Consider the following 19,552-nt stretch of genomic DNA (forward strand, 5'->3'; position numbering starts at 1 on the left):
TTCAGAGGTTCATGCCACACAGAATCTGTTAGGTTTCAATGCCCTTCTCTGGGACAGAATTTAACAGAGCTCCAGGTTTGCTCTTATTCTCTCACTTTTGAATGTGGCACACATGTAGCCCATGGGAACACTTATATACTCAACAAACTCCAGGACTGCTGGCCAAGACCTTACTTTTATATATGATAACAATTGATAGAACCTACCAACAGATCTATGTAGATGCTAAAATTAGTAAAATTATTTTTAGATGAGGATTTATTTTCTTACTATCTTTCAAGAGCAGTGGGGAATAACAGACCTAACAGATGTTTCTCAGCAGTTTCCATCATCTCCCTAAACCACGGTTTTCTAGACTGAAAGCATCTCATAATTGCTTAGATTTTAATCCTGGAATTTCCAAATGTTTCTTATGAGAATTAAGATTATCCATTACTGAAATTTCTAATGAAAATGTTGCTTTAATGCTATTAAAATGTTTTGATCTAATAAGTTATTCAATTCTTTTATGCAATTTAGTTTCATTAGAAGCCATCAATCTAAAAGACAAATATTTGCTAAGAAATATCAGTTAAAGAGTTTAAGCTCAAATTTCTATTTAACCTAAATAGAATTAACTTATTAAAGTTTAAATTTCTATTTAGATCAGGTTATGATAAACGCCCCATTAAATTTATAAAGTCAAAGAAAAACAGTGTTAAGAAGTAGTCAGCAATTAGAGTACCTGCCCATAAATGCTTTTATCTTCTTAAGAGAATAATGTTCTTCCTTCTTTTTCTACTTCTGCCTCTTAGAGTAAGTCGAAGGTTCAAGAGGACTTGGATTTCAAAAAGTTACAAAGGCAAACTGTCTCCTTCCCTTTCACGGCCTAAATAGCCTAAGAAGAGTGAAGAAAACGACCCAATACATTCTGATGGTAAGCTGACTCAAGACTTGAGAGCAGCCAACCAAACTAAAATTTGTGGTAAATTGAAGTGTTACAGGTTATTCAAAAGGTGAATACATACAGTTTTTTTTTTTTTTTTTTGAGACAGTCTCGCTTTGTTGCCCAGGCTAGAGTGAGTGCCGTGGCATCAGCCTAGCTCATAGTAAACTCAAACTCCTGGGCTCAAGTGATCCTACTGCCTCAGCCTCCCAAGTAGCTGGGACTACAGACATGTGCCACCATGCCCGGCTAATTTTTTGTATATATATCAGTTGGCCAATTAATTTCTTTCTATTTATGGTAGAAATGGGGTCTTGCTCTTGCTCAGGCTGGTTTCGAACTCCTGAGCTTGAGCAATTCGTCTGCCTTGGCCTCCCAGAGTGCTAGGATTACAGGCGTGAGCTACTGCGCCCGGCCTAACACATACAGTTTTTTTAAAAAATTAACAAAATGTAAAACAAAGATTATTTTGTATCTGATCCAAAGTTAAGCCATTTTCCAAAATAGAGGTATTGTGTAGGAACAGCTATAGTTATAAATAAATATAAATACTGGGGAATTTGAATAAGGCCCCATATCTGAATATGATGAAATGCAGGCCTGGAAGTTTGAACCATGCCACTGAGTCAAGCAAGAGCTATACTTTAAACAGAGTTATTTTATGTATGTATGTATGTATGTATGTTTTATTATTTATTTATTTATTTATTTGAGAGTCTTGCTTTGTTGCCCAGGCTAGAGTGAGTGCCATGGTGTCAGCCTAGCTCACAGCAACCTCAAACTCCTGGGCTCAAGCAATCCTCCTGTCTCAGCCTCCCAAGTAGCTGGGACTACAGGCATGCACCACCATGCCCGGCTCATTTTTTGTATATATTTTTAGTTGGCCAATTAATTTCTTTCCATTTATAGTAGAGACGGGGTCTTGCTCTTGCTCAGGCTGGTTTCGAACTCCTGAACTCGAGCAATACGCCCGCCTCGGCCTCCCAGAGAGCTAGGACTACAGGTGTGAGCCACCGTGCCCGGCCTAATCAGAGTTATTTTATTTTATTTTATTTTTTTCAAACTCAGAAACAGCAGTGTAGACAGAGTTATTTTAAATACAACTTCTAGGCCGGGCGCTGTGGCTCACGCCTGTAATCCTAGCTCTTGGGAGGCCGAGGCGGGCGGATTGCTCAAGGTCAGGAGTTCAAAACCAGCCTGAGCAAGAGCGAGACCCCGTCTCTACTACAAATAGAAAGAAATTAATTGGCCAACTGATATATATATAAAAAAAAAAAAAATTAGCCGGGCATGGTGGCGCATGCCTGTAGTCCCAGCTACCCGGGAGGCTGAGGCAGAAGGATCACTCGAGCCCAGGAGTTTGAGGTTGCTGTGAGCTAGGCTGACGCCACGGCACTCACTCTAGCCTGGGCAACAAAGCGAGACTCTGTCTCAAAAAAAAAAAAAAAAAAAAAAAGTAAAAAAAAAAAAAAATAAATAAATACAACTTCTAAATACATAAAGCAGCCAGAAATGTTATGAATATTAAAATTCATAAAATATTGATATGTGTTTGAGGGGCCAAACAGCCCAAACAAATTGAAATTAAGGCTATCTCAAGAAATTAAGGATGTATGTGACTTTGACACTCTGCCACCACCTGGTGGCATGGCATCAAAATTGCAGGTCCAGTTTTTTGCCAAGCAAATCTAGGTTATTTGATTTAGGGGGAACATATTTTTGAAGAATGGTTGCCACAAATCTGTATCTTACATTAAACATAGAAGAGTCTTTGGGGATGCGAATTTTATAGCTCTAGGGTCAGCCGTCTCAAACTCATCCACCAAATAGCTTTAATAGCAAAGGAGAGTAGTTCCTGGGGGAAGGTTTGGATGCCTAGCCCAAAGCTAGCTACCACAAAAGCAAAACAAACAAAAAAACCAAACAATATAAAAAATAAATCTCTGATGTCTTAAGTTCTACCATAAAAATTCATATATCACAGTTGCAATATTAACTATTTTACTGTTTTTATTATTTTAAAATCACTTACCAATAAAAAAATACTGTTTATATACTTCCCTTCCCCCAATCTTTTTTTTTTTTTTTTTTTTGGAGACAAGGTCTTGCTCTGTCACTCCGGCTAGAGTGTAGTGGCATCATTATAGCTCACTGCAACCTCAAACTCCTGGACTTCAACAATCCTTCTGTCTCAGCCTCCCAAGTAACTGAGACTACAGGTGTACACTACCTCACCTGGCTAATTTTTCTATTTTTGTAGAGATGAGGTCTTGTTCTTGGTTCCTGATCTCAAGCAATCCTCCCACCTCAGCCTGCCAAAGTGCTAGGATTATAGGAGGCACCACACCTGGTCTCACTCCCAATCTTTGAGTCACTTAATCTGAACAAACACATATTTAATTCTTGACTATCTGGGCCAATAAAGAATAAAATAATTCAATTTAAAAGATATGACTTTTAAATGCATATAGATATAATTTGGCAGATCCTGAAAGTTACCTCTCTAAAACCTTTCTTTGTTAAAAGAACTATAATTTTTGTTCAGACTGGGGTGGCAATGTGCTCAGAATGGGTCCCTTCCCAGAGCATAAATTATGTTGGCTTAGATCCTTACAGGGTGAGCATGTAACTGAGACCTGGCCAATAAAGTATTAAAAGGAAGCCTACTTAGGAAAGGAGGTAGTCTGGGATTGTTCTGCTGGATAAAAAGAAAGAGGTACAAAAAGAGAGTCCAGACTGGTCCAAAGGTAGTGAGTTATCTCATTTGATTGTTCACAGTTACAGACTGAACTCCTTTTTCTACCACTTTTCATCCCTTCTCACTACTATACTTGACTAGTCTTTAAAAAAAAAAGAAAGAAAACAAAAAGAGAGTCCATCTTTCTTCCTGCTTTGGACATTGCCATGGCAGGATATAGTGGCTACAGTAGTTATTTGCATCCAAAAAGGGAAAGCCAAAAAGTATTAGAGTAGCCAGTCCAGGGCTAGAGTGCCGTGGCGTCAGCCTAGCTCACAGCAACCTCAAACTCCTGGGCTCAAGCCATCCTTCTGTCTCAGCCTCCCGAGTAGCTGGGACTACAGGCATGCACCACCATGCCCGGTTAATTTTTTTAAATATATTTTTAGTTGTCCAATTAATTTCTTTCTACTTTTAGTAAAGATGGGGTCTCGCTCTTACTCAGGCTGGTTTCAAACTCCTGACCTTGAGCGATCTGCCTGCCTCAGCCTCCCAGAGTGCTAGGATTACGGGCATGAGCCACCATGCCCGGCCCCTCTAAACTTCTTGTATGTAAGATAATGAATCCCTAATACTTAAGCCAACTTGGATCTACTTTTTTGTTATTTGTGGCTAAAAACATGCTAATTCATGTATATAAAAAAGAAAGGATATATATATATATATATATATGGCAAGAGTAATTAGTTTTGAATGATAGGATTGGAAGCCATTTAATTTTCTTCTTTATTCTTTTGATTTACTAAGAATAACTTTTAAATTTATTACAGAAAAATACAAATAGTATTTATTTAATCTGTTAATGGTTTATTTATCAAGAGAAACTATTCCTCAGCCCACAAATAGTATTTTAAACTATCAGAACAATATGTAGCTTTTGTGGTTTGAACAGTTCTCACTTGTGGGCCGGGTGCTCATCTCAGCATTTCAGGAAGGTGAAGCAGGAGGATGGTTGGAGCTCAGGAGTTTGAGGTTGCTGTGAGCTAGGCTGATGCCACGGCACTCACTCTAGCCTGGGCAACAAGGCAAGACTCTGTCTCAAAAAAAAAGAAAAAAAAAAAAGGATTTTGTGACTACCTAAAAAAAAAAAAAAAAAAAAAAGGTAAAGCTTGGTTTATCTGTGGTTACGAATATGGATTATGGAGTTAGAATACCTGGATTTGAAGCCTGCTTCATCAAGTACTAGTATTGCTACCTTGAGTAAGTTATTCAATCTCTTAGTGCCTCAGTTTTTTTGTAATATAAAATGGAGTTAATAACAATACCTATCTCATGCAGGTATCAGAATCAAAGGATATAAAATACGCAAAAGCTCTTAAAACTGTACCTAAGTGCTCAATAAATATTTTCTCTGATTTCCTCTGTTCCTCTTTGAGAATCTCCTTCATTCTTCTAAACCTACCCAATTTTTAGCTCAAAATAATCATTTCTAACTTTCCCTTAACTATACAAATTTATAAAACTGCCATCTTCTAAACTTATATAATAATTAGGACCCATAGCAAGGACAGTATTTGGCACTTATCACATATTAAACATTCTTATGAAAAGTTAATTAACTATGTAAGGTATTTATCTTGCCTTACCAAATACAGTATAAATTCACTGGACAATGAACTGTATATTTTTTTATTTTATATTGCCCAAAGAACTTAGCACAGTTACTAAGAGCAGGCACATAGTAACTAATTGCAGAAGTTAACACAACCCATACACAGTTGATGGTTTGTTTGCTATCTTAGAAAATGTTAAAGAGAAACATAAATTATAACCATGAGGCTTTTAGACTGTCTTTAATAATGATCAACACATACAACCTAAAGGCAAGGGGGAAAAATGTGTTTCCTGATTTAATTTTCAGATCTACTAAAAGAACATCTATTCTCAAGAGACAAGTACATTCCTTCACATAATTGGAATCATTGGCAGAACCAAAGCAGAACAAGATGAAGAAAGAAAATTAAAAGTCCCCCAACCCCATCTGGAAGTAATTAACAAGAAACTCAAAGGAAGTTAACATTATAATTGGCAATATATAGAATAAGCTGATCTTTACTGCAAACCTGAATTTGGAATATGGTTCAATTCAACATTAACAGAGTGCTTTTCTATCTTTCTATCACCATCTCTTGCTGCATTTTTAATTCATTTAGGCAGTTTGGCATGTATTATTTTACATTCATATCACTTACTTTAAGTGTATATATTTTACCTTCAGCACAGGTTACAAATTTTTTCTTATAAAGCATGGATCTTGATTTCTACTTTTTGGAACTACCTTCAGTATCTGCTAAAATGTTTTACATATAGTAGACCCTCAAATGTTTGTTCTGACTGAACAAATAAGCTTACAGTATACACTCTTAAGTGACTACTGATTTAGCTGAATCTGTGGCTACCACATACTGAATGCCTAAAGTATCAGGAATCTTATACATATCACTTAATTCTCACTACAACCCTTTAGGTATAACTTGTCTTAAAAATTAGAAGACTGAGGCTTTAAAAAGCTTAAGAAATTTTTCTAAGCTAGTTAAGAAGTGAAGCTGTGATTTCAATCCATGTCTGATTTCTAACCACCTCTCTTTCAATTAAGTCATATTGCTTTTCTAAAATTATAAGTCATTTTCAGAACCATGGGGTACAGTATGATACTGACATGACTTCTCAATAATCACTGAAAGAATAAAGTAGGTTTAGGTTAGTGAAATAGCACAAAGAAATTTTTTATTTGAATTTTTGGAAAATATAACAAATCCAGGAGCTATCAATGTTTTACAAATGGCATATCAAAACCTCATTCTTCATTTACTTCTGGAGTGCTTAGAACAAGAGGTATAGGATCTCTTGTCTATGCGTTAGCCTGACTTGACTTCTAACTTATGAGCAGGTGTGTCACATTAAGCTTGACCTCCAGTTTAAGTGGCAGTGGAGAGAAAGGAGTACATCACAAAATACACTAGGTGCCAACTCTTAGACCATAGGGAGAGGAGCACAGACAGCAATTCATGTGATATCTTTGGCAAGTTTGGCCAAGGTTGTCAACCCCTTACTTTTACAAACTTATTCCCAGAAATCCAAAGTAGTACAAATTAAAATGTCCCGTTATTTAATCATTCAGAATAAATAAATATTAAGTTCAATTTTTAAAAAGTTAGAATCACTGTAGTAGCAAGAATCTCTTGCTTACTTCTATTAAGATTTGACAAGCCTTCCATACCGTAAGCAGAGATTATGCTTAATCCAGAAGCAAAGACATAAAAACTGTACATTTGACCTTTTTCCTCAAAGGCAAAGAATTTCTCTAGCTTACCAAAGTCAATCAAGAAATGCTTAATCAACACTCATTATGCCCAGTTTTAGGAATAAATAATTGTCTGGGAGAAGGTAAGCACTCAAAGCTCAGTAATTATTTGTTTAATGAATAAAATATAGTCCTTGCCGGGCGCAGTGGCTCACGCCTGTAATCCTAGCTCTCTGGGAGGCCGAGCCGGGCGGATCGTTTGAGTTCAGGAGTTCGAAACCAACCTGAGCAAGAGCGAGACCCCGTCTCTACTATAAATAGAAAAATTAATTGGCCAACTAATATATATAGAAAAAATTAGCCGGGCATGGTGGCACATGCCTGTAGTCCCAGCTACTCGGGAGGCTGAGGCAGGAGGATTGCTTGAGCCCAGGAGTTTGAGGTTGCTGTGAGCTAGGCTGATACCATGGCACTCACTCTAGCCTGGGCAACAAAACGAGACTCTGTCTCAAAAAAAAAAAAAAAAAAAATATAGTCCTTGTTTTCAAGCAACATAAAACTAATTGAGATAATATGGCAGATTTGATAGATCAATAATCACACTAAATGTCAATGGTCTGAATATACTAATTAAAAGGCACAAATTGTCAGACTGTATAAAAAAGCAAAACTCGATTACATGTTCCCTATAAGAAACATGCTTTAAACATGAAAATATAAGATTAAAAGTAAACAGATGAAAAAAGAAACACCATGCTAATCTTAATCAAATGAAAGAGTTCCTATATTAATACCCAATAATAGATTTCAGAACAAAAATATTATCTGGGATAAACAGGACATTTCATAATGATAAAGAGATAAATACATTAAAGGGACATAACTCTTAATGTTTATGCATTCAATAAAGCAGGTTAATATCTAAATGGTCATCAACAGATAAACAAACTGATCTATGTCCATATAATGAAATTGCACTCAGCAATAAAAATGAATAAATGCATACAGTAACATGGATAAATCTTAAAGTAATTATACTAAGTAAAAGCCAGGAAAAAAAGGTACATATGGTATCATGGCACTTATATAAAATTTTAGGAAATATGAACTAATGAATAGTGGAAGAAAACAAATCAGCAGTTGCCTGAATGTTAGGGGCAAGGGTAGTAGTACAGGGAATGATTACAAAGGGGAATAAAAAAAAGTTTAGGTGCTGGGCGGGCATGTTGGCTCACACCTATAATCCTAGCACTCTCAGAGGCTGAGGCGGGCGGATCATTTGAGCTCAGCAGTTCAAGACCAACCTGAGCAAGAGCATCCAGCTACAAATAACAGAATACTTAACTAAAACTATATTAAACAGGCCTAGTACAGTCTCTCAAAATGCCACCAGAGACCCAAGATCTTTTTATCTAGGCTCTGTCATTAAGAATGTCATATGGACATGGATGAAAAGAGTTGAATCTTCGTCCTCATGCTTGTTACCTTGGGGTTACAATAAGACCATATCATGATAAGAAGAGGAGGAGGCTTTGTTCATATCAGAGAAAAGAACAGAGAAAGGAGCTGTGCCTTTATCAGGAAAGCAAAAATATTCCTAGGAAACTCAAAGCTAGTGTTCCACTTACATCTCATTTATCAGAACTGCTTCCCATCACTGCCCTTAGTCGCAAGGGGGTCTGAGAAGATGAACATTTTCTAGTAAGACACACTGTTCCCTCAACACAGTACTTTGTTAGTAAAGAAGAAGAGAACAATGTTTATTAGATATACAATCAATAGTATATGCCAAAGCGATATATTTTATTTGTGGTAAAACCGAAAATATTACAGGAGTTTAGAAAAGGGTAAGAACACTGTAAGCTATGGAACTTGAAAAGGTTTCTGAGAGATGTTTAGGATTTGGCTAAGTAGAGAGAAAGGATAAGGGCATTCTTGAAAAGGATAAGCTAAAACAAAGAACTAAAAGCTACAAAGACAGGAAAATGCGGTAAGGCCTAAAAGTAAATTACCCTATATAAAGTTTCTAATTTAATAACTAAGTTTTTTTAAATTGGTAAATGAATATGAACATTGTTTCCTAGAAGAAAAGAAAATGCAGCAACATTTCTAAGAGGTTAGATGTGGGCAAAGGATTTGAACAGACATTTTTCAAAAGAAGATAACATAAATGGCCAAGAGGCACATGAAAATATGCTCAACATCATTGCTCATTAAGGAAATGGAAAACAACCACAATGAGATACCACTTCAGACCCACTAGGAAGGCTAGAATCAAAAAGTCTGATAACAAGAAGTTTTGGGAAGATATGGAGAAATAAGAACCCTCATACACTGCTGGTAGGATTGTAAAATGGTGCAGCTACTCTGAAAAACAGTTTGGCAGCTCTTCAAATAATTACACATAGAGTTACCAGATGACCCAGCAATTCTACTCCTAGGTACATACCCAAAAGAAATGAAAATATATGTCCACATAAAAACTTATACATGAAAGTTTAGAGTAGCATTATTCAGAATAGCCAAAAAGTAGAAATAACTCAAATATTCATCAACAGATGAATGGATCAATACAATGTGGTACAGATATATCATAATTGATTATTATTTAGCCATAAAAAGGAATGAAATACTGATACATACTATAACAGGGATTAAACTTCAAAACATTATCAGGGAAAGAACTTAGTCATCAAAGACTACATATTACATGATTCCATTCATATGAGATGTCTAGAACAAACAAATTTATAGAGAGATTAGAGGTTGCCTAGGGTTGACTGGGGGAGGTTGGCTGAGAAGGTTAGGAGTGATAGCTAAAGGGTGGAGGGTTTCTTCTTGAGGTGATAAAAATGTTCTAAAATTATAGTGATGACTGTATATATATTACACATATATATGAATATATTAGACACTATTACATCATATACTTTAAGTGGCTGAATTGTATAACATGTGAACTACGTCTCAGCAACGTCTCAGCTGTTAAAAAGAGATCAGGTAAGCACTTTTAGAACATCTGCCCAGCCACAGCCCTTTTGAGACTTCCATTCCACCCCAACCTAGCAGCCCTGGAGTAGGGGACAGTATGGAAGGGAGAGTGGAACGATAGGCTGCCTGTTTCTAGAAGTAGTGATTAAGAACAGGGACCCTAGAGTCAAAATACCTGAGATCAAATCCCAACTCCAGAGTTACTGTGTGACCTTGGACATGTTAATCTCTCTATGCCTCAGTTTCTTAATCTATACAATAAATACAATGATAATACTAACCTCATAATATTGTGGGGATTAAATGAGATAATACATTTAGGACCATGGTTCACTGCCAGGCTCAAATGTTCAATAAATATCAGTTATTACCCCTGCGTATTTTCCCGTTCCTATTTCTAGTTCCTTAAATCAAACCCACTAGCGTGAGTTATGTTCTAGTACTTGCAACCAATAACACTCTAAATATTGACCTTCAAAGAAAATGTGGAACGAGTTAGAGTGGGGATACAGTGAGTATTCCCCTATCTGCAGTGAAATTAATGAGGCAGTTGGTTAAATTATTAAGATTTCTCTCTGAACTACACATTAAAATATTTAAGTGCCTACTTAAAATTTCCACTTCTTTGTTTAATAGCCACTTCAAACTTAACCTGGTCAAAACTAAATTTCTGATCTTCCTTTTGGAACTTACTCTACTAGCAATCTTCCCTATTTCAGTTGATAACATCTCCATTTTACCATTTACTCAGTTAAAATATCTTGAATTCATCCATAACTCTTGTGGTAGGTTAAATAATGTCCTCCAAAGATAAGAGGTCCTAATCCCTGGAACCCGTGAATGTCACTTTATGTGGCAAAGATTTTGCAGATGTGATTAATGATCTTGAGATGGAGAGATTATCCTGATTATTAGGATGGGTCTTAAATACAATCACACGTACCCTTATGAAAGGGAAATTTGACACACACAGAAGAGAAGGCAATGTGATCACGAAGGTACAGAGTAGAGTGATGTGGCCGCAAGTCAAAGAATGCTGGTAGCCAAAAGAAATTGGAACAGGCAAGGAACATTCTTCCCTAGAGCCTCCAGAGCGAGTGTGGCCTTGCCAACACTTTGATTTTAGCCCAGTAGCACTAATTTTGAACTTCTGGTTTCCAGAACTGTGAGACAATAACTTTTTGTTATTAATTTGCTATAGCAGCCATAAAAAACTAATACATCTTTCTTTCCTTCACACTCCACATCCTTTCCATAAGGAAATTCTGTTGGCTCTATCCTCAAACTATATCCAGAATGCAACACTTTTTCACCAATTCACTGATACCACTTTGGTGTGAACCACTATTACCTCACAACTGGATTATTCCAAAAATTTGCGCTACCTGGTCTCCCTGCTTCCATTCTTTGTTTACTAATGGACTCCAAGTGCCTAGAACAGAGTCTGGCACCCAGAGGACAGCAGATAGTCAATAAATTTGGTGCTATTATTCTGACCCCAAGTCCTGGCCTCCTTTCCAAAATTTTTTCTCTTGATTTATTTTGTGGCTATCTATCACGGGAGTGGGGGCTGCTGCTCAGCATCTGAACCCTGTATTTTGAGGAATTGCTTCTGCCAATAGGAGGCAGCTACCTTTACCGTAGAAACCCCACTTATTTAATTCCCCAGCTCTCCTGGCCATTAGAATGTGGGCACGTGACCCAGGTTTGGCCACTCACATGTAGTTCCCAGAATTGTGATTGGCAGCTGGGACAGATTTTATTTTTCCTGGTGGCAGCAACGTCTGGTTCTTCAGGCAGGGTCAGGAGTGCCAGTGGAATCATCTTCCAAAGTCAGTAATGTATGTCAACCCTCATTCTACTTTTTATTTCTGTCAGTTTGACTCTGGATATCTCAAATACATGGAATTATACAGTATTTGCCTTCTTTTGTGACTGGTTTATTTCACTTAGCATGTCTTCAAGGTTCATCCATGTTGTAGCATATGTCAGAATTTCATTCCTTTTTGAGGCTGAATAACATTCCCTTTTCACATTCTGTTTATCCATTCATCCATCGATGGACATATGGGTTGCTTCTACTTTTTGTCTATCGTAAATAATGCTGCTATGAATTTGGGTGTACAAATAATTCCTCAAGACCCTGCTTCCAAGTCTTTAGATATATACCAAGATATGGAATTGTTGTATCATATGGTAATTATATTTTTCATTTTTTGAGAAAGCACCACACTGTTTTCCACAGCAGCTGCACCATTTTATGTTCCCACCAATAGTGTACAAGGGTTCCAATTTTTCCAGATCTTTGCCAACACTTGTAATTTTCTTTTTTTTTATACTAGCCACCATAGTGGGTGTGAGGTGATATTTCATTATAGGTCCCCATTTGTTAACTATGCAACCACAATAGTCTCTTGATTTTTCTGATCCTAAGCTCCCATCTCCCGTGATCCCATCTTCATATTGACCCCACAAAGGCATTTATCATCATGTAGCTTCTCTGATAAAAATTTCAACTGGCTTTCCATCCCTCTCAGGCAGGTCCAACTCTTTTTTTTTTTTTTTTTTGAGACAGAGTCTCGCTTGTTGCCCAGGCTAGAGTGAGTGCCGTGGCGTCAGCCTAGCTCACAGCAACCTCAAACTCCTGGGCTCAAGCAATCCTGCTGCCTCAGCCTCCCGAGTAGCTGGGACTACAGGCATGTGCCACCATGCCCGGCTAATTTTTTATATATATATTAGTTGGCCAATTAATTTCTTTCTATTTGTAGTAGAGAGGGGGTCTCACTCTTGCTCAGGCTGGTTTCGAACTCCTGACCTCGAGCAATCCGCCCGCCTCAGCCTCCCAGAGTGCTAGGATTACAGGCGTGAGCCACCGTGCCCGGCAGGTCCAACTCTTGATCGCACCATAGAGGGACCTTTAAGAAGTGGCCTCTGCCTACCTCTTCGCCAACCCTCTCCAGCCTCTCACTTTTCTCCTTTTGCCACCCTATAATTGACTGCAAGATCATTGAAGGCATATACTTCCAGAATCTAGTACATCTGCTGTTATTTAAAAAAACATACAAAAAAGTCTGCTGAATGAACAAACAAGCTAACACTTCAATAAAGTCTAGGAAATTAATTTCTAAATTATAAATCTCAGATGCCTAGCTAAGGCATTATAATTTTTTTTTTTTTTTTTTTTGAGACAGAGTCTCACTTTGTTGCCCAGGCTAGAGTGAGTGCCATGGCGTCAGCCTGGCTCACAGCAACCTCAAACTCCGGGGCTCAGCGATCCTACTGCCTCAGCCTCCCGAGTAGCTGGGACTACAGGCATGCGCCACCAGGCCCGGCTAATTTTTTGTATATATATTTTTAGTTGGTCAATTAATTTATTTCTATTTTTGGTAGAGACGGGGTCTCGCTCAGGCTGGTTTCGAACTCCTGATCTTGAGCAATCTGCCCGCCTCGGCCTCCCAAAGTGCTAGGATTACAGGCGTGAGCCACCACGCCCGGCCGGCATTATAATTTTGATCATTAAAAAGTATCAGGTAAAAAAGGAACAAAAGAACAAGGAAAGTAGTAGAAATATAGATATCACAAGATGTTACCTCAATCATTTCTGACTCTGAACAAAAATTAAGTATGTCACCTGATATAGTCAGATATTTACATTGTCTTGTGAGTATGTATAAGATTGGCAGCACAAGGGGAGAGAAAGAACTTTGAAATAACTGCAACACAGTTGAGAGAAGTGGATATGATGAAAAGATGATTGCGTCATCATATCAGGGCTTCCAATTTTTGGTTATCTTAAGAAAGGAGAGAACTGTAAGCCTAGATTTAGTGACATTAACACCTAACATCATACTAATATACTTGTAGTATAAGAAAATCATAGTTTAATAAATCTGATTTCAATAATACTAAATGGTCATAATTCATAGGTATATACTATACTGTTGGAATATGAATGTGAAAAATGAACTAACCTGTTAGGGAAGGGTTTCCTAATCACAACTGACATAAATGTTGGATTAAATATAACAACAAAATGTTAAGATATATAGCCAAGCTCAAAAGAAAGAAAGAAATTAACTACAGGTGCACGCCTGTAGTCCCAGTTACTTGGGAGGCTGAGGCAGGAGGATAGCTTGAGGCCAGGAGTTTGAGGTTGCTGTGAACTATGATGCTGCCATGGTACTCTAACCTGGGTTACAGAGCAAAACTCTGTCTCAAAAAAAAAAAAAAGGAACAAAACTATCGCCAGGTGACAGAAATAAGAGAAAACAAAGTCAAAACAATCAGAGAAAGGTGATATTCTATTGCCCAAGAAGTTCAGATCTGACACAGGCCTTAGTGGCTAGGGGCTGGGATCCTAACACGTACATCAAGAAAGCAGATGGGATGGGTCATGAGACATGGGGAACTAGAACTGAGCTCTTGCACACAGCTGAAAGTACTAGAGGCTCAAATACTAGAAAACTCCATGAAAATTAACAAAGAACTTACCTCTACCTTGCACTTCACTTGGGCATGGGGGAAAGTAGCCTATAGGAAAACAAATCTCTAGATCCATGCCATGTACAGACATGCACACTAAATTTTATACATTATTCATGAGATATTGGAACTGCAAGCCAGGAAATTAACATAATAATTGGTCCATAACTACTAAAGTACCCAGAGTCTCTCAAAGAAACAAGCATGAAAACACTATTTCACAAACCAGGGCACCTGTGGCTCCCGCAGAATAATTATCACCAAAATGAACATGAGCTCATAAGTAAAAAACTAAAACACATACAGGGAAACAAAACAACACAACTGGTAGCCAGCAGGTACACAAATCAAATTAATAGCCCTTCCAAAATATGAGACATTTAAGTAATCTGAAAATATAAAATAATGTTCAAAATTATAAGAGATAAAATTACAGAACAGTATAAGAAAATCAGGATAGGCAGAACTAAAAAGAACCAAATAGAATTTCTAGAGATGAAATTTAATTATTGAAATAAAAACTCAAATGAACAGCCTAAGTGGCAGATTTGAAATAGCTATGGAAAGAATTATAAGTAAAAGAGAGCTGAGAAAATTAACTATAATGAATCACAGACATATAAAGACATGGAAAAATAAAAAAAAGCAATATAACACCATAGAAGATAGAATGAGGTCTAATGTATGCCAAATAGGAACAGAAGACAGAGATAACAAGGAAATAGTTTATGTGATACCACTTTAGAATTTTCCAGAATAGAAGACCTTAATCATTAGATTGAAGAAGCAGCCAGAGTCTTAAGCAGAAAAATTTTTTAAAAAAAGCAAACTCAGACTCATCCTGATCAAACATCATCAAAACATAACATCCAAGACTAAATGAAATCTTTTTGTTTGTTTTAAAGACAGAGTCTCACTCTGTTGCCTAGGCTGGAGTATAGTGGCATGATCATAGCTCACCATAAGCTCAAACTTCTAGGCTCAAGCCACCCTTCTGCTTCAGCCTCCCAAGAAGCTAGGATCACTGTGAACACCACCATACCCGGCTAGTTTTTAAAATTTTTTTGTAGAGACAGGGTCTCGCTATGTTGCCCAGGCTGGTCTTGAAGTCCTGGCCTCAACCTCTGAAAGCACTGAGATTACAGGTGTGAGCCACCACACTGGCCCAGGAAATCTTAAAAGCAAACAAAAGAGAGATTACTAAGAAAACCAAAAAAGACACGTAGACTGATAGCAAAACATCTCATCAGCACTAATAGACACCACAAAACAATGAGGTAATATTTTCAAAATGCTGAGGAAAAATAGCCAAGAATTCTATATTCAAGTAGCAATGGTAAATTAGACATTTCAAACAAAGATCGAGAGAGTTTACAACTCTTAAACCCTGGCTGAACTAATTATTTAATAATGTCCTTCAGTTTGGATTCCTTCTTGAAATAATGTTTTTAAATCCATAAAAGAAAATGTATAGGACTACAAGGAAATAAATTCTATTAAAATACAGTCACTCTGGGCATGCATATACAAAAAAATGAATTTAGACATAGACCTTTTGCGTTTCACAAAAATTAACTCAAAATGAATACACCTAAATGTAAAATGAAAAACTATGAAACTTCTGAAAGATAACATAGGAGAAAATATTGGTGACCTTGGGTTTGGCCATGACTTTTTAGCTATAACACCAAAAGAACAATCAGTGAAAGAAAAAATTGATCAATTGAACTTCATTAACATTGAAAACTTCTGCTCTATTAAAGACACTGTTAAGATAATAAAAAGACAAGCCACAAACTGAGAGAAAATCTTTGAAAAACACATATCTGATAAAGGACTGGTGTTCAAAACATATACAGGATTCTTGAAACAAGAAAACAAAAAATCCATTAAAAATGGGCAAAGGATCTAAACAAACATCTCTTGTTATAAAGGTCACAAGTAAGCATATGAAAATGTTCCACATCATATGTCTTCAGGGAACTCCAAGTTAAAACAACAATGACATACCACTACACACCTACCAGAATGGCTAAAATACAAAACACTGACAACACCAAATGCTGACAATGATGTGGAGTAACAGGAACTCTCATCTAGCATAGTAATACGCTAGATGCATATTGGGAATGCAAAATGGTAGTCACTTTTGGAGACAGTTTGGCAGCTTTGTAGAAACTAAACATACATATGCTTACCATATGATCCAGCAATCATGCTCCTTGGTATTTATTTACCCAAATGAGTTGAAAACTCATGTCTATGGAAAACCTACATACAAATGTTTATAGTAGCTTTATTCATAACTGCCAAAACGTGGAAGCAACCCAGGTGTTCTTCAATAGCTCAATGGATAAACGAACTATGGTATATCTATATAGTGGAATATCATCAACATTAAAAAGAAATGAGCCATCAAGTTACTGAAAGAAAACTTAAATGCATATTGTTAAGTGAACAAAGCCAATCTGAAAAGGCTACATAGTGTATGATTCCAGCTACATGACTGGAAAAGGCAATATTATACAGACTGTAAAAAGATCAGTGGTTGCCAGGGACTGCAGGGAGGGAGGAATGAATAGGTCAAGCACAGAGGATTTTTAGGACACTGAAACTATGCTATATTATATTGTAATTTTGACTACATGTCATCAAGCATTTATCAAAACCCACAGAATGTACAACACCAAGATTGAACCCTAATTAAACTATAGACTTAAGCTAATAATAAGGTATCAATATTGGCTCATCAACTGTAACAAAAGAACCACACTAATATAGCATGTAAGTAACAGGAAAAATTGTGTGTGTGGTGTGGGAGAAGGGGCACAATTTGGGAACTCTACTTTTCTATCAGATTTTCTGTAAACGTAAAACTGCTTCAAAAGAAAGCCCATTGATTGAAAAAAAAAATACTAGACAACAGTATAATGACATATGGGAAGATGAAAGTTAAAGCATTCTAAGGTTCTCATATTGTTTAAAACAAAGAGATGCTGATTATCTTTAGACTTTTTAGTCAATGGTGCATGTTAAAAATTTAAGAAAATCCACTAAATGAAGAGGATTAAATAAAATCAATCTTTGCTGCAGAGTAAATCTATTATTTTTAACTGTGGTGGCTTACCTGAGATTCCAGAACCTCCAACTTACATTTCCTTGCATGAAGAGCTTTACTTGGAAAAGCCCAATAATAATTAGAAGTTCCAATCCTCTCACAGTCAACCATACCATCATCAACTAAACTTTGAAGGACTTCTTTTACTGACATAGCAGCTAAGAGAAAGAATTTTTAGACTCCATGTTAAAAAAAAACATACATAAAATCAAAAGGCAAATTACTGGTGAAACACTTGCAAGAAGTATTACAGATCAAGAGTTAGTGAGTTAATGGTTGGGTGCGGTGGCTCACGCATGTAATCCTAGCACTCTGGGAGGCCGAGGCAGGAGGATTGCTCAAGGTCAGGAGTTTGAAACCAGCCTGAGCAAGAGCGAGACCCCATCTCAACTAAAAATAGAAAGAAATTGGACAACTAAAAACATATAGAAAAAATTAGCCGGGCATGGTGGCGCATGTCTGTAGTCCTAGCTACTCAAGAGGCTGAGGCAGAAGGATTGCTTGAGCCCAGGAGTTTGAGGTTGCTGTGAGCTAAGCTGATGCCATGGCACGCTAGCCCGGGCAACAGAGTGAGACTCTGTCTCAAAAAAAAAAACAAAACAAAAAAAATGAGTTAGTGAGTTAATAAATAAGGAGCTCATAAATACAGTATGCACAACAATGAAATTGCTTAATGACACATTTCTCAGAATGTAGCCCCATCCTTAAGCAAAATATCATTGTATGGGGGGAAAGGGGGCTTAGGGGAAAATGGGTAGGGTAAAGGATTAAGAATAGGAGTTGAGGCCGGGCGCGGTGGCTCACGCCTGTAATCCTAGCACTCTGGGAGCCTGTAATCCTAGCACTCTGGGAGGCCGAGGCGGGCAGATTGCTCAAAGTCAGGAGTTCAAAACCACCCTGAGCAAGAGCGAGACCCCGTCTCTACTATAAATAGAAACAAATTAATTGGCCAACTAATATATATAGAAAAAATTAGCCGGGCATGGTGGTGAATGCCTATAGTCCCAGCTACTTGGGAGGCTGAGGCAGGAGGATCGCTTGAGCCCAGGAGTTTGAGGTTGCTGTGAGCTAGGCTGATGCCATGGCAGTCACTCTAGCCTAGGCAACAAAGCGAGACTCTGTCTCAAAAAAAAAAAAAAAAAAAGAATAGGAGTTGAGGTCTAATCCTCTTGCCAGTAACACTGGATGACACTAGGGCAAATTGTTCTTTATGCATAAATGTTTTTCATCTAATAGATGTAATCATTTCCATACTTACTTTGGTATATAGTGGAATTCCAATGAAACATTACTTATGAGAAGTCTTTGAAAAGTAAAAAACACTATAGAAATGCAAGGTTTTTTTCCCAGATTTTATAATAGCAGATCTAGCATTGGTGCTCAGTACATAATTTCAATGGTATTATATTCATAAGTCTCTTGCTATATGGTATCTTTTCTTTTTTTAAAAAAGAAGTTAATGTTGAGTAATTTGGCTATTATCTTTTACTTTAAAAAATAATTTGTCTCTAAGGATACCCTAATCATGAAAGAAAAAAAAAAAAAAGAAAAAAAATAAAAAAAAAAAGAAAAAAATAATTTGTCAATAACTGAGAGGGAGAATGGGTATGAAGGAAGATGGGGAAGGATTTAGTTAATAGGGATTTTTAAACTTTTATTTTTATCCCACAATGCTGAGATTACAGGCATGAGCCACAATATCCAGCCAATATGATTTTTTTTCTGTAAATATATCAGTCTTATTATAAATTGTATTGAATTTTGTTTTGTTTTGATCCTTTGATTCACAGTTGAGATTCCATTATATATAATCTGCCTTGGGACATTATAACACTGGTGTAATGATGACTGTATAGTTGATCCTTGAACAACATGGGTTTGAACTGCACAGGTCAACTTTTATGTGGATTTTTTTCAGCTTTTGCCGCCCCTGAGACAGGAAGACCAACACCTCTTCTTTCTCCTCCTTCTCCTCAGACTACTCTTAACGTGAAGACAAGGATGAAGACCTTTACGATGATCCACTTTCACTTATTGAATAGTAAGTATATTTTC

At 37.0% G+C, this 19,552-nt stretch overlaps 1 protein-coding gene across 4 annotated transcripts in view; it reads right to left on the reverse strand.

Annotated features, from left to right (window-relative positions):
• MND1 (meiotic nuclear divisions 1) overlaps positions 1-19,552 on the reverse strand; it is a 57,767-nt gene that overhangs the window by 26,601 nt on the left and 11,614 nt on the right. For all 4 annotated transcript variants that reach the window (XM_012783658.2, XM_076010572.1, XM_076010571.1 and 1 more), the window contains one exon: positions 17,507-17,655. In XM_012783658.2, coding sequence (XP_012639112.1) covers positions 17,507-17,655 — 149 coding nt within the window. The remainder of the gene's footprint in view (positions 1-17,506; positions 17,656-19,552) is intronic.

Source organism: Microcebus murinus, chromosome 15 (genome assembly GCF_040939455.1).
Source record: "Microcebus murinus isolate Inina chromosome 15, M.murinus_Inina_mat1.0, whole genome shotgun sequence".
NCBI classification, from domain to species: Eukaryota; Metazoa; Chordata; class Mammalia; order Primates; family Cheirogaleidae; genus Microcebus; species Microcebus murinus.